We start from the raw sequence: 13,442 nt of genomic DNA, 5'->3' as shown, positions 1-13,442 counted from the left end.
CACAGAGTTTTTGATGTGATAGGCCTACGTTAATGTATGAAAAACATGCTCAGCTGGCTTTTCTTGGATGTTAGAAAAGCGTTTAAGGCGTGGTACGTTGGCTTATTAAAGTAAACATACTAACAATTTTCATCCCATTCAATTTTTCTCATTTTAAAATCTTACCTTCAAAACAGGACTTTCCAAATTAAATATCAATGTACCTACTGACCAACATTAAATTGAATGTGGGATTCCCACGGCCACATTTAACTGCAGGCCGTGGCCTTCGAAGTGGTAACGTCGCAAAGTGGTGTTGGTGTTGTAACATCTGTTTTGTTTGGAAGCAGCTAATGGTATTTGTGTTTTTAAGAAAGATTAGCTACTGGACTATAACAATATTGACTCCGCTTAAAAATGTACAGATATAGATTTTTAATTAATATTGTTTCTGTTTTCAATTCTGTATGCTTTATTTCCAATATTTTGATAAATTTATCTTCATAAATTTAAATTTGAATCTATAAAGTGTGAATCAAAGCCCCCCATTACATCTGGTCATCTGGCGTCATCTGGTCTGGCGTCTGGCACTTGTCTTTTCGTGTGTGGGGCTATCTGCAGACCCCGGACTAGACTGTCTGCGTGTCTGATGGCTGAACCCTCAGACCACAGATGGTCTGAGGTTCCCCCACCACTATTTTTGTCTGGTCTGTGAGTGTGCGTTGCTGTCTGTAAAGCCCCCCACACACTACCAGACCAGACCTCCAGACCAGACCGTCTGGCTGCAACCAGACCGTCTTGGACGGCTCTACACACTCCCAGACCAGACGGTCTAACATTCGTAATTGAGAGACCGTGGTGAGAACTCCAACAAATGGATGAAGACTGTCACGATGGTCGGCCGTCTGACAGACAGCGCAACACACTCACAGACCAGACAAAAATAGTGGTGGGGGAACCTCAGACCGTCTGTGGTCTGAGGGTTCAACCATCAGACACGCAGACAGTCTGGTCCGAGAAAATCGGTCTGCAGACAGCCCCACACACGATAAGACAAGTGCCAGACGCCAGACCAGACGGTCTGGTCTGGTAGTGTGTGGGGGGCTTAAGACGGCCGACCGTCGCGACAGTCTTCATCCATTTGTTGGAGATATCGACCACGGTGTCTTTGTCTTGATTACGAATGTTGGAATGTCTGGTCTGGGAGTGTGTAGAGCCGTCCAAGACGGTCTGGTTGCAGCCAGACGGTCTGGTCTGGTTGTGTGTGTGTGTGTAGCTTTAAATGAGCTGATGTCACATGTCTGCCATGTTATCTTATGGGACGTCTGGTGCTAGACAACACCACTTGCGACGTTGCCAATTCTACCAGGCCGTGGCTGTGGATTCCTCAAGGAAATGTCCTCGGGCCTCGGACTTTTTTGTGTATTTACACATCACGCCTCCCAGAAAATGAGTGTATAGAGAAATTGCCACATTTGCGGAAGATACTGCAATTTCCTCTGTCCTATAAAATCCTATCCTAGAAAATAATATAATTTAAGTTGCAATACAGTACTGATTGTTTACTGGGGACAAGGTTTATCTGTATATTCAAAAGGCCATGGTTTTATCTTGATTAGTGCTGCGATCTTCTAGACTCATTTGGAACTGCACAGTCTTGATTTCACTTCTCCCTCCTTTCCTTTCGTCCCTTCTCATATGATTTTACAGAATGTTGGTTGTTGGCATTGTTGACTGTTCCTGCTGGGAGAACAGCTGAACAGCAGCAAAGCGACATTATTCGTTTGTTGGTTGTTTGTTGTCACTTGTCGTTGTCAGCGCGCGTTGCGTTGCAACTTTCGTTCGTTCATTGGTGGGTCATCCGATTTAGCGGTTTCGGTTTGTTGTTGAAGTTGAAGTAGTGTTGAAAGTGTAATTTTGTTTCTGTACACGGTCATTCTAAACTACTTTTGTGTTAAGTGTGTTCGTTGGTTTGGTGTAAAATCAAAAATACGTGTAATGCCTACCTAGGCTACCTACCTAAAATTGGTTAGTTTGTTGTGCTCACAGTGTTAGTGTCAAAATTAGTGGTTGTCTACGCTATGTTTTCTTAGTGTATTGGCCCTGTGTGGAAAGAATAGTGGATAATTGCACTTTCAGGAACTTTTTGGTGAGTGTCTACACATTTATATTTTATATTCTACCTCCATTTAGTGCATATATTTAAAACATACCATATATATAAAAAAACCATACATAGTTACTAGCGGCTAGAAAACCAGCTCTGTGACAGGGCCTTAGGAACTGTATAGACACTAACTTAGGCCTCCCACACACTATCCAACATGTTGGTCGAGCCTGTCGGGATCCAACGTCTTGTCGAACATATTCAACAGTCTGTCATGGATATGTCAGGTCGGGTGGTCGGTCCGGTAGCACCACCACTCAAGCCGTCCCCCTCACATGTTGGAATGAGTGTGGGAAACCATCGAGCCGATCGCCTGACTAGCCACAGTCTCCATAGTTGTGACTTGTAATTGTATGTGTAGGCCTGGCCTACATATGAGTGAGTTGTGTTGTGAAGCTACTGCCCCAACATACTTGTAAGTTACCTACTGTATAGAGGCCCACTTAGATTGGTATCTTGCCTTTCTATGTAGCCTATCTGGAAGCACAATCATTGTGGTGTTATCGCAAGAGGACAAAGTTTAGGTAGCATACTTTGCTAAGCAACCCGTGGTTACAGCTTAACCCTAGCATATCCGCATAGAGATATCTAGCTAAAACTATATAGTCCTCAAACACGTATAAAAAGCTGACTTACTTAACGACTACGGTACCTACCGCAAAAGGAAAACTAATGTAATAAGATAAATACGGTTTTCGTCCAATGAATTTCTAGACCAAAAAATTGCGATGAAAACCATCCTCAAAGACCATGAGGTAAACTTGTGATGGTTTTAATTTGTTAACACAAAGTTTTTCACTATTGAGATTTTCTACATTTATAGAGTGAATATATATAGACCTAGGCCTACATTTTCACAGTTGACATTGATTTTTTTTGTGAGTTCCGAAAATTTTCTTGTTTATTGATCAAGTCCAATAAAACTTGAATGGGGTGTCAATGACTACAAGGGTTCAATGACAAGATGAGCTTTAAATGTAGGCCATACATTAAAAAAAGTTACGGTAATCAATGAACTGTGTTATTCTTTATTTGTCTTATTCTTTGCAGAAACAAAACATGCCCATCGTCAGTGGTGTTTAACTTACAGTATCAAGATGAGAGAGGAAGACCTGGAAATTGCCATCAAGGTAAACCTAAGCACATGCATGATTTATTTCTACATACGTAGCCTACTGTTATGCTGTATTGCCATCTAGACTTAGATTCCTCCCTCTAAGTTAGCTGTTTTCTACGAAGGTACTTGGGCCCGTGCAGGAATTTTGTCAGGGGAATAGCAAACTGATCTGGGCCTATCCTATGTAATATTGTTGTAGCCTAACTTTTTGAGATGAGAATAACTGTTGTCAACACAGTCAAATGCCTCAAAAGGTTGTTTGAGCATTAAGCTACATTTTCAAAGAAGAGACGAACTCGTTATTTTCACTGTCTCCAAACTTTCTCCACCCCTTAAACGCACATTTATATCCACCCTTTATAATTAAGGGTGCGCTCTACCCGTCTGGGGCGCGCGAATGCAAAGGGTTTAGTTCTTACTGATTATAGCCCCAATTGTGAACCGATTTAAAAGATCTTGGTGTCATATTTTTCGTTAAATATTATTGTAGTTTTGCCAATTTTCAAAATTTTGATAATTTTAAAAATGTTGGGCTCAAAGTTTGGTAAAAATGGCTACCGGTACGCGTTTTTTTATCATAAGTTTTAACGCATACAAAAAATAGTTTGCAGAGAAAAAATAAAAAAACAGGAAAAGTGAAATAGATTCTTAAAAACAAGAACCTGCAGTTAGTTTACTAAAAAGTTGAAGGATAACTATGTAATCACGCAGACTCGAAAGGCTTACAAGCGCTCTTCATGGCGCTGTTCAATGCAATGGTATATAGGGACATCGGCGTTTGACAACTTCGTATTGAGAAATCCAAGCTGAGGTAGAGCGCACCCTTAACTTAAATTGGTAGTGGTAGACAAGACTGAGACAAAAATAAATCTAATTAGGCCTAACTTATAGACGCAAATTATCGTTGGCGTTTGAGTTATATATTTTCTTTCACTACATTTTTGAATCCTATGACAAGACTAATTGTTCTATGGGGGACGGGGTGAAAATATTTGAATGGTAGTAGATAAAGTACGGTAAATGCCGCAGCAAACCTGCATACTAAGCAAATTTCCATTTGCCTGATCATATTTTTACTTAAATCCACTGTATTTAACCTTCTAGGTTTATTAATTAGTAGGCCAGCTGGGTTTGTTCCTACAGAGAGGACAATAAGTTGTGTTTTCTAGTTGAATATTAATAGTTCAGTATAAAATAAATAACTGCCAATTTTGATCAAAGTATATCCATAAATAAGCAAACTACAACAGATTACTTAGGTACTTGCTTCTGGTGCCTTCACCACGATCGCTTAATCGGGGAGTTGTCAGTTTTCTTCAATTTTTCTGGGTTTTACTATGTTTTATGTTATGAGTAGGCCTACCGGTATGTTTGTTGCTACGAATTCTTTTATTGTGTAGTTTATGCCTAATTATTCTCTATAGGTAGATAAGATAGATAAGAACAACATCTTTGACTATTGATACAACTAGACATTCCATCCCCATGTTAATGTTGTTGCCAGTGTTTTAATCAAATTCGTCATAGTTGTTGTGAACCACCAACAGATTGCACTAATCAAGATTATTAAGTACCAAGTCAAGCCGATTGAACGACTTATTGTGAGCTATAGCTACTGTTACGACCCATAAATTATGTCAACAACTAAAAAATAAGGTAGAAAATAAAATTTTTAAGACACTAGCACACTCTGTGACCAGCTCAGACAACCACATTCTTTTTTAGTAAAAATTAGCAGCAGCTGGTCCTTGTGGATGGGATGTCTACTTCAGTATCCAATGATAACATGGCAATTTTAAGTTAACATTTTTTTAAATTTTCTCCGTAACCAATAACCATACAAAAACACTTCAATATACCAAATTATTTGTTTTTTAAGATCTTCAAAATAGTTTGGAAGGAAATAACAAAATTTTCTGTTTCGAGGGTCAAAAATGGAAAAAACCAATTTTTACCCCATACCCCGTTCATATGGTCTGATCATGATGGTTGGGGAACGCATCCGAGTTTATCCCACCTTACAACTTAAAGTCAAATTTCATCAAAATCAGGTAAAAAATTACTTAATCCCGTTCACAGACACATAGGGCCCACATATATAACAATACTTGAACCAATAGGGTTTTTGGCCTCTGGGGACACCACTAGCTACTTCTCTATATATAAGGAAATTCGCTAAAAAAAAAAAAAAAAAACACAATGTTGGTCTGATTTTAACTAGCTCGCTTGGCTGCGTCAGGAGCTCAATAGAGACCTTAATTTACTAATTAACGCCTCATAGAATGTAGATTTAGACACCTTCATAGAAGCTACAAAAAATGTAATATTAAAATCAAAAACCTAATTTTGATTTGTTCTCTTGCCAGTGTTCTGAAAACTATAAATCTATGTATATAAAAAATAGAAAATTTAAAACTATCATCCTGTTTGTTAGAGGTAAGCCTATATACCATTATGAGTAGGAACTGATTGACGTGTACCCATAATATAAAGGACCTTTTACAGGACATTAGTAGAATGCACATTATTTACAGGTGGACTTGGACACTGTGCTGGAGGATGTTTCTGGTTCCCTATCATTCTGTTGACGTTCTTCATTTTCCATCAGCACTGACACTGTTAGCACCGTTGAGTCTTCAGTTGCCTGTTGTAGAGATTTCTTGACAAATCTGAGTAGTTAGTGGAGTGCGGCATCTCTACCATGCATCATGTTGTAGGCTACTTGTATAAATACTTTATTCTGGTCTATAGATGTTTAAAAATGGAAGATTTTCTTGAATAGTCACTTTCAATGACACAAAATATGGTTAATTTTTGCAAAATGATTTTCTAGCCTAATGTTAATTTATCCATCATGTTAACAATTAGGCCTATGTACTTTTTATACTTTATAATATTTTTTCACCTCAACCTTATACCAGAAATATACTATTGCATTAATGTTATCATATTACCAAACGTGTACATTTGCTTGCACTCCATTATTTTACCCACTCTTTACTTTTGCTTGGATGTCATAATATTAAACATAGTGTACCCTTGCTTGCATGACATTATGTTACCCGCAGTGTACTTTTGCTTGCACAACATCATATTACCATCTCTTTATTTTTGCTTGAATGACATATTGAATGTAGTGTGCTCTTGCTTGCATGACACAATATTTCCCGTAGTGTACTTTTGCTTGTACACCATTATATTACCCACTCTTTATTTTTGCATGGATTACATATTGAACGTAGCATACCCTATCTTGCATGTCATAATGCTACCCGTAAAATTTTTCTTACATAATAATACCACTAATGTACCTTTGCTTGCACACCATAATAATACCTCTAATGTACTTTTGCTTGCACACCATCATATTACCTGCTCTTAAATTTTGCTTGCACACCATCATATTACCTGCTCTTAAATTTTGCTTGTTTGTCATCATACCCGAAATATACTTTTCCTCAGTGTGTGTCATATTAGATTTTGTCACATGGTGAAACTTTGATCAAACTTTGTCATATTATCCACAGTATACCTTTGCTTGAGACCCATCACATTACCTAACATGTAAAATGAATAATTAATTCTTTGACAAGGTGAGTATCTGAGCTATTCTTACTAACTTAAAAATTGTCAAATTTAAACCTCTTCAAGTAGGAACATAAGAGGATCGCAGTGTCTATCCTTAAGTAACATCACCTTCTGAGCTGAAAGTTTAAAAAATCTTAACAATCGGATATCTATCTTTCTTTTTTAACCTATAGTAACTTATCTTCGTACAACCAATTTGATTAGTATAGCAGATTTTTGTGGTAGGAGTACAACATGGCAGTAATTACTGACTTTTTAGGTCCCTCTGATGGCTTGGATACATTGCAGAAAAATGCAGCTAGGCTTTGTTTTGTGCTCTACTGGGTTAAAGCCGTTGATTCCGATAATGCCAACTCATAACTTCTGGAAGGTGTTACTCCAGAATGCAAAACCTTTGATTTCTAGTTAGGCTCAACTTTCTGCAATGTAAGCTTTTATAATTGGCCTACGAAATAAATACTTACCAATTATGTCTTATTGTGAAAAACAAACTCGTTTGTGTAAACAGATATTAAAATCGCACACTATAAAGACATGTTTGGCACTAACAAAATTATACTATATTCATGACAAAAACTACGGTATTTTGAACTTTCTGGACTTTTCTTCTATAGTGGCGTCCCCATCTTAAATAATTGACAATTGAAAAACCATTTCTACGATCTTATTAAACAAAAAAATACCTTAAAAGCATTTTTTTAAGGCGCGGAAACCACTGCAAATTACAAAAATATACGGAACTATATCTCAAGTCAAATTGCTTGCTGAGGAACGAGTAGCAGAGTGATATGGACCGGTGACTACTTACTCTTGGGCACCTATTTGTGTTGCCAGCTGATAGGAAATAAGGATTTAATAAGCGATATATCGAACCGCATTGAAATCGCTATTTAATCTGATAATACTCAAAAGTTATATGTTGAACTACATCGACGGTGCAGTAAGTTATTACACATATTAATATAACGCAGATTGAACACTGATCTAATTTAGGCATGTGGGGAAGGTAGGTCGGGGTTTATGAGTATTCGTGGCTCCATTAAGTATTTTGATCTAAGGTTAGATTAGGAAGGTAAAGTGTAGGTTATAGGTAATCGGGATGTTTATTTGTGTTGCAACGTATTGTTTTTTTTCATCTTTTTTAGGAGTAGTTGGTTAAACGGGGAAACGATTTCAAAAATGCCTGCAGGGTTTCCATAAGTGGTAATTTTAGACCATTTGCGGGATAAAAACTGATTGTAAGATGGATTGGGATGTACCTATGGTTCTGACACCTGTTTTTATTGTTTATAGGCCTAAAGCTTTTAGGATAAAAATCAACCCTAGCACAGTATTAAAGCAAGGTTTAAAAATATATTTAAAAATGATAGGTACATCAAGCAGCACTCTAGAAGAGCTAGAGCAGGGAAGTGCATGCAGTATAAACAGGGTTTTCATTATACTTCATACTACAGTGGGATAAAATGAAATTTTCTCGACTCAGTGATCAGAATTTTATTTGGTCGTGTTGAAACACTGAGCTTATGGGGAGAGAACAGCGGGAGGTTAAAAGAAACAGACCTCTTTAAAAAAGATCTATTCGTAAGCTCCTTTGTTGTGCCTTGTTTTATTGATATTAGATACTGTATCTAACAATTTAGTCTTATTGATGATGTCTATTGTTTTTCCAGCTGTGCTGGAACGATGTAAATGTATAATTATTGGGACAATAAAATAATATTCTATTCTACCCATGATGTACTTTTGCTTTGACATCTTATTATCCTCTCTGTAATGATACTTGGATCCTTGGATGTCATCCTGTTGCCAACAACGTTTTGATTTGGACCCGATCATGTTAACCAAGTTGATATGATGATGCTCAGTTTTAATGTTTATTTAGTATCCTTGTGCCATGAGAGCAGGTTGTAGTAATGTAGACCGTTCTGTCTCAAATACCATGTAACAGGCGTGAACTAAACTCTTTGTACGTCTCCTAGCTAACTGTACTGCACTACCAAGATAATGTTGGCATAGACACCCTTCCCTTGTATTGAGTAACGTTAACTGAAGTAAGGATTCAACCCATGTTTATTTTATTTGTTTTAGCAAAGGCACATTTTTAAGTATAGTTACCGAGTCTGTCTGGCTCTTCTACCCGAACCCGACCGATTTTCAATCAATTTCAATTTTGGTAGCCTATTATATTAAAAGTATTCAATTCACACACAGATTTGCCATCAAGCTTTGGTATTAGTTTATCTACTGTACTACTCTACCAAAAATCTTAAATTTGATTTTTTCCGAATTCTCACTTAAATTAAAGATGTATTTCACCAGTTCTAACTACACTATCCTATGTTTTGGTCTAAGAACCTTTAGTGAAATACCAGCTTTCATTTGAGCTATTGATTATTAAGATTGGATATACCTGAAGCACACTGCTAAATCACGTATGAACAAAAATTATAATTGTTTTAGGACTTATCTGCAATAAATTTTAAACTCCATCTTTATTTTAGTTATTTTATATTTCTTGGTCCTAAAATACTCTAAAGCTGGGTTTTCCTTGACGAGGGAGAGGAGGGCGGAGAGCGGAAAAGCAATTAACATGGCATTCCGCTCCACTTCTAGGAAAACAGTAACATTAAATTGGGTACCTAAGACAAGAGGAGTCCGTGCTCCGCTTCCGCGTCTAGGAAAACCCAGCTTTAAGAAATAAAGGATTTCATTTGAGAAGTTGATTGTTTGAATCAGTTCAAGATACTGTTTAAAAGCTCATTTTTCAACTATTTAAATCCATTATGGTGGTATCGGTAACCTCCAGATTTGGTTTAACCTCTTCAATAACCGGACTTCAATCAATCATGGGTAACTAAACGAGTGCTGTTCTATTCTTTGCCGTGGGGATTGAACTGTCAAAACCGTCTGACAAGTGCCGTTTGACTCCCTAGAGCGTAAGAATGATTCAGGGGAGGGGTATTACTGAAAGGGGGTGTAGTGGGCAGGATGTAACGGAGACCGGTTACAATATCTTAACTGGGCTACCCTATCGATTGAAAATTACTACGATTCGATTAGTAAACCTTCATTTATTTTTTTCATATCAGCAAGTTTGGTTCAGTTAGGTTAGGTTATGTTGTAATCCTACATACATTTTGTAAAAAATATAAACAAAGCGTAGGTTAATAGTAGATCAATGCAGTTGTTTAGGTTGTGATCATTGCAAATAGTCATCAATCAAATTATCCTCTCCAAACTCCCAACTCGGAATTTCAAAGATCTGATCCCCCAATGATTTGTGTAAAATTTCACTTTTGGGTTTTATAATTTTGTTTTGTAAAAAGAAGAGCATACGTATGTTTAAAACATGAAGTTATCATCTTCACTGGGTGGTAAAGTTAAGTTGATATTCTAACATGAATAATAGATGTGTAACTATTTTGTACAGCAAATTTAGGAACAGCATTATTCTTTTCCTCTTCCACGTCCTCTTCTCGTTATCAAGCGCCGGGTGTAGCAGCACGTATTTAACTTGTGTGTTAATATGTACATTTTTATTTTAAATCGTATATAAAATGCTACAGAGTTGTTTTTATCAGTACTACCTATATAAACAGCTCTGGAAGTTTCTTAAAGCCTAACTTATATCGTTGAACTTATTGTTAGTACCGGTATGCGCATTTTTATGTGAAAACTAACAATGTTTCCGATTTATTTATCACAATACAACACTGAAAGTTCCCCAAGAAACTCCACCATTGCAGTACTACCTGAGCGAGATTGAAAATCTTACCGCATTTGAAAGAGTACTATACAAAATAAAATTACAAAATGTGTATCTTGCAAAATGTGTGAAGCATTATTCTATTTCTTCATCTCTACAGTATCATTTCATTCAAACCAGTGGTTTGGTTGCATTTTGCATAGAAGCTACCGGTATGTAGAAAGGTTCATCAATATTTTTTTCTAGTTATTGTTCTTATGGAAATCAATGAATAAACAATTCACTACCGTACCGAGACATTGATTAGAGTGCATGTAATGGACAAACAAAAGTTGACAATCAGAGCTGTGAGTGTGGATGGATTGGTCAGTGTCTACTACGCGAGGGAATGTTGCCTCATTCTATCACACTCTACACGTACACTGGCCTTGTGTTGCCACACACGTTATAGCCCCAGAGATGTGACAAACAACTACTTTCTACTATTTAATTCTAAGATAGTTTTTAGCTCAAACTTAATCCCCTTACTTAAAATCCTTTTTGGTATGAAAGGTATGTGATAGAAATAACACGATTAGTATATTTTGTTTTATATCAGTCGTTAAAATATGATTCTATGAGTAATGATAGTAGTGTTCAATTTCTCCAATTTTTCTACAGCGCCGGTAGTGTTAAATTACTATAGGCTTTCCGTGTTCTCCCATGTTAAATTACTATAGGCTTTCCGTGTTCTCCCATGTTACAAGAACGAGTATCCAGAGCTAGTTAATCTTGAAAACTATACACAACTTGCAGATACAGCAGAGTTACTTTTTACTACTCTAGTTAACTCTACCAATTTCTTTAACACAATACCTTTATGACATTTTAGTGTATAAGACTCCTTCAATCAGTATGCGCTTGGAAGATCGGTAAGACCACAGACAACATACTACCTACTAGTAGTATGTTGTCTGTGGGAAGATGTAGCTAGGAATTAATGTTAGAGCAACGGCAATATAAACGCCTACGAAATATATAGATTTCATCTTTCAACTTCTGAATCTTTGTAATATACATACTTATAATTTATTAATTTTCATACCGGTATTGTAGTATGTGAATAAGCAAAATGTATTAATTGATCTTTGTTCATATTATGGTTATTATATTAAACTCTGTCCAGATAAATACTTAGAGCATATACCTTGCAAACACATTGCTAGGTAAAGACTGCAGAGAATGGATTGACAGAAGGTGGATGGAAGGATAATGTAGTAGGCGTCGATCTGGGAACTATTGCATATTTATGCATAATCTGCTGCCCGCAGCGATGAAGTGACGTATGCATATGTCAATGATCTATAGTGCCATTGCTCTACCTAAGCGAGCACACGGCAATAAGCGTTGGGGAGTCACTAAAGGAGACATTATATTTGCCGATCATCTGCTCTTAGTTTTGATCTCAAGGCGTGTAGGATTTCCGAAACATTGTATTTTAGTTGCGTTGAACTGAAAATACCAACGATAACGTTAAACTACTTTTTTAATCACGTCTGACGGAACAGCTACTTTGATAGTTGCCTTTCCCTGGGAACTACAGTAGGCCTATCAGTATTTAGCTTTTAGATAGATGGAGCTAAAGTTTAAAGTTTAGGAATCATTATATCACCACTATAACATGGTTGAAATCAATTCGCGATTTCATTCACGTGAATAAACCCCCTGACTTACAAGATAACTCTACAGCCCTACATATTCACTATACTTTTTAAATCACGCACTATTACATCTGGTCTGTAATAGTATGGAATGGCGTATTCGGTATCCAAAATCCAAAGTCAACTACGAAATCAAAGTACTAAAAAAAAGAAGAAGTGAAAGTCAAAGTACTAAGAATACGAAATCAACGATGGTTCCACAACGTGTGAAATCACAGAGCAAGCTATTTACCAGGATTTGTTATAAAGCTATAGATAACATACTCCTACATTGACGTGTTTAACGAGAGAAAATCGACAATAGTCGCTGCTCGTTAACGGCCAGGAACCACAACGCACTTCAGATATGCCAGTAGATGAGGCGGCTAGAGCTAGCTGTACTGGTATCCAAAATATCGCTAAGCTGCCTGATGACATCAGGCAAATTACACGTTTCACTGAGGACCCAGGACCCACTCCACGCCTACAGAACAGAAACCGGTCACCTTGACGTTCTTGCGATCCTGCTCGTCCTGGTCCGTGTCCACTAAGAATCCTGCAATAAAATGATTTTAAAATTGTTTTGACGAATGGATTCCAATCTTTTTAATTGAATGCCACATTAGTCTTACTTAGATTTTTATCGTGAGCTCCATAGATTTTCATTTTTATTGTTATTGCCAATTAGGGACTACTAATGGGCATAATTTTACCAAAACATAAATGAATGGTGGGTGTTAGACGGGGTTAGAGAGCGAAGTCACTTATTTTTTTCTTACCAAGACCAGCTTTGTTTGTATGGCTATAAAATTAAAAGGCTAATGATCAAGGACGGTGGATCCAGTTTCGAACAATAAAAAGCTACTGAATATCCTCATAATTGAACAGCGATCTCTTGAGGATTAGACGGGCAATATGTTTTAACCAGCTGAGCTATTCAGCTTTTCACAACAATTCCGTGATTACGAGGTTATGTTGAAAAGAGAATTTTGAAACTGAATCACGTTTTTAAACCATAGTTATCCCATTAAGTTTCAAACAACACATCGTGAGATTTATGTGTAAGTAACTAATTAGTAAACATGTATGCCTAACAACTTTAGTTAACCATAAACTGACATTCATTCATAAAACAAACAGTGTTAATACACGCTGTCAATCTTCAAAACACAGTTACATCCTTTCATTGCTTGTGCTGTGGTGTAA

The 13,442-nt window shown here is 36.9% G+C and overlaps 1 protein-coding gene across 1 annotated transcript in view; it reads left to right on the top strand.

Moving 5' to 3' along the window:
- The first annotated feature begins 1,698 nt into the window (after window positions 1–1,698).
- The window catches only part of LOC129005229 (ras-related protein Rab-23-like), a 69,397-nt gene continuing 57,653 nt past the window's right edge, over window positions 1,699–13,442 (top strand). Inside the window, exons 1-2 of the mRNA XM_054434065.1 lie at window positions 1,699–2,128; window positions 3,197–3,276. Coding sequence (XP_054290040.1) covers window positions 3,244–3,276 — 33 coding nt within the window. The 5' untranslated portion in view covers window positions 1,699–2,128; window positions 3,197–3,243. The remainder of the gene's footprint in view (window positions 2,129–3,196; window positions 3,277–13,442) is intronic.

The sequence above is a fragment of the Macrosteles quadrilineatus genome, unplaced genomic scaffold, assembly GCF_028750875.1.
Source record: "Macrosteles quadrilineatus isolate MER2022 unplaced genomic scaffold, UCM_ALF_1.0 Scaffold_17__1_contigs__length_3442018, whole genome shotgun sequence".
NCBI classification, from domain to species: Eukaryota; Metazoa; Arthropoda; class Insecta; order Hemiptera; family Cicadellidae; genus Macrosteles; species Macrosteles quadrilineatus.
Note: the sequence above shows the minus strand (reverse complement) of the source record. Positions and strands in the feature narration are given on the sequence as shown.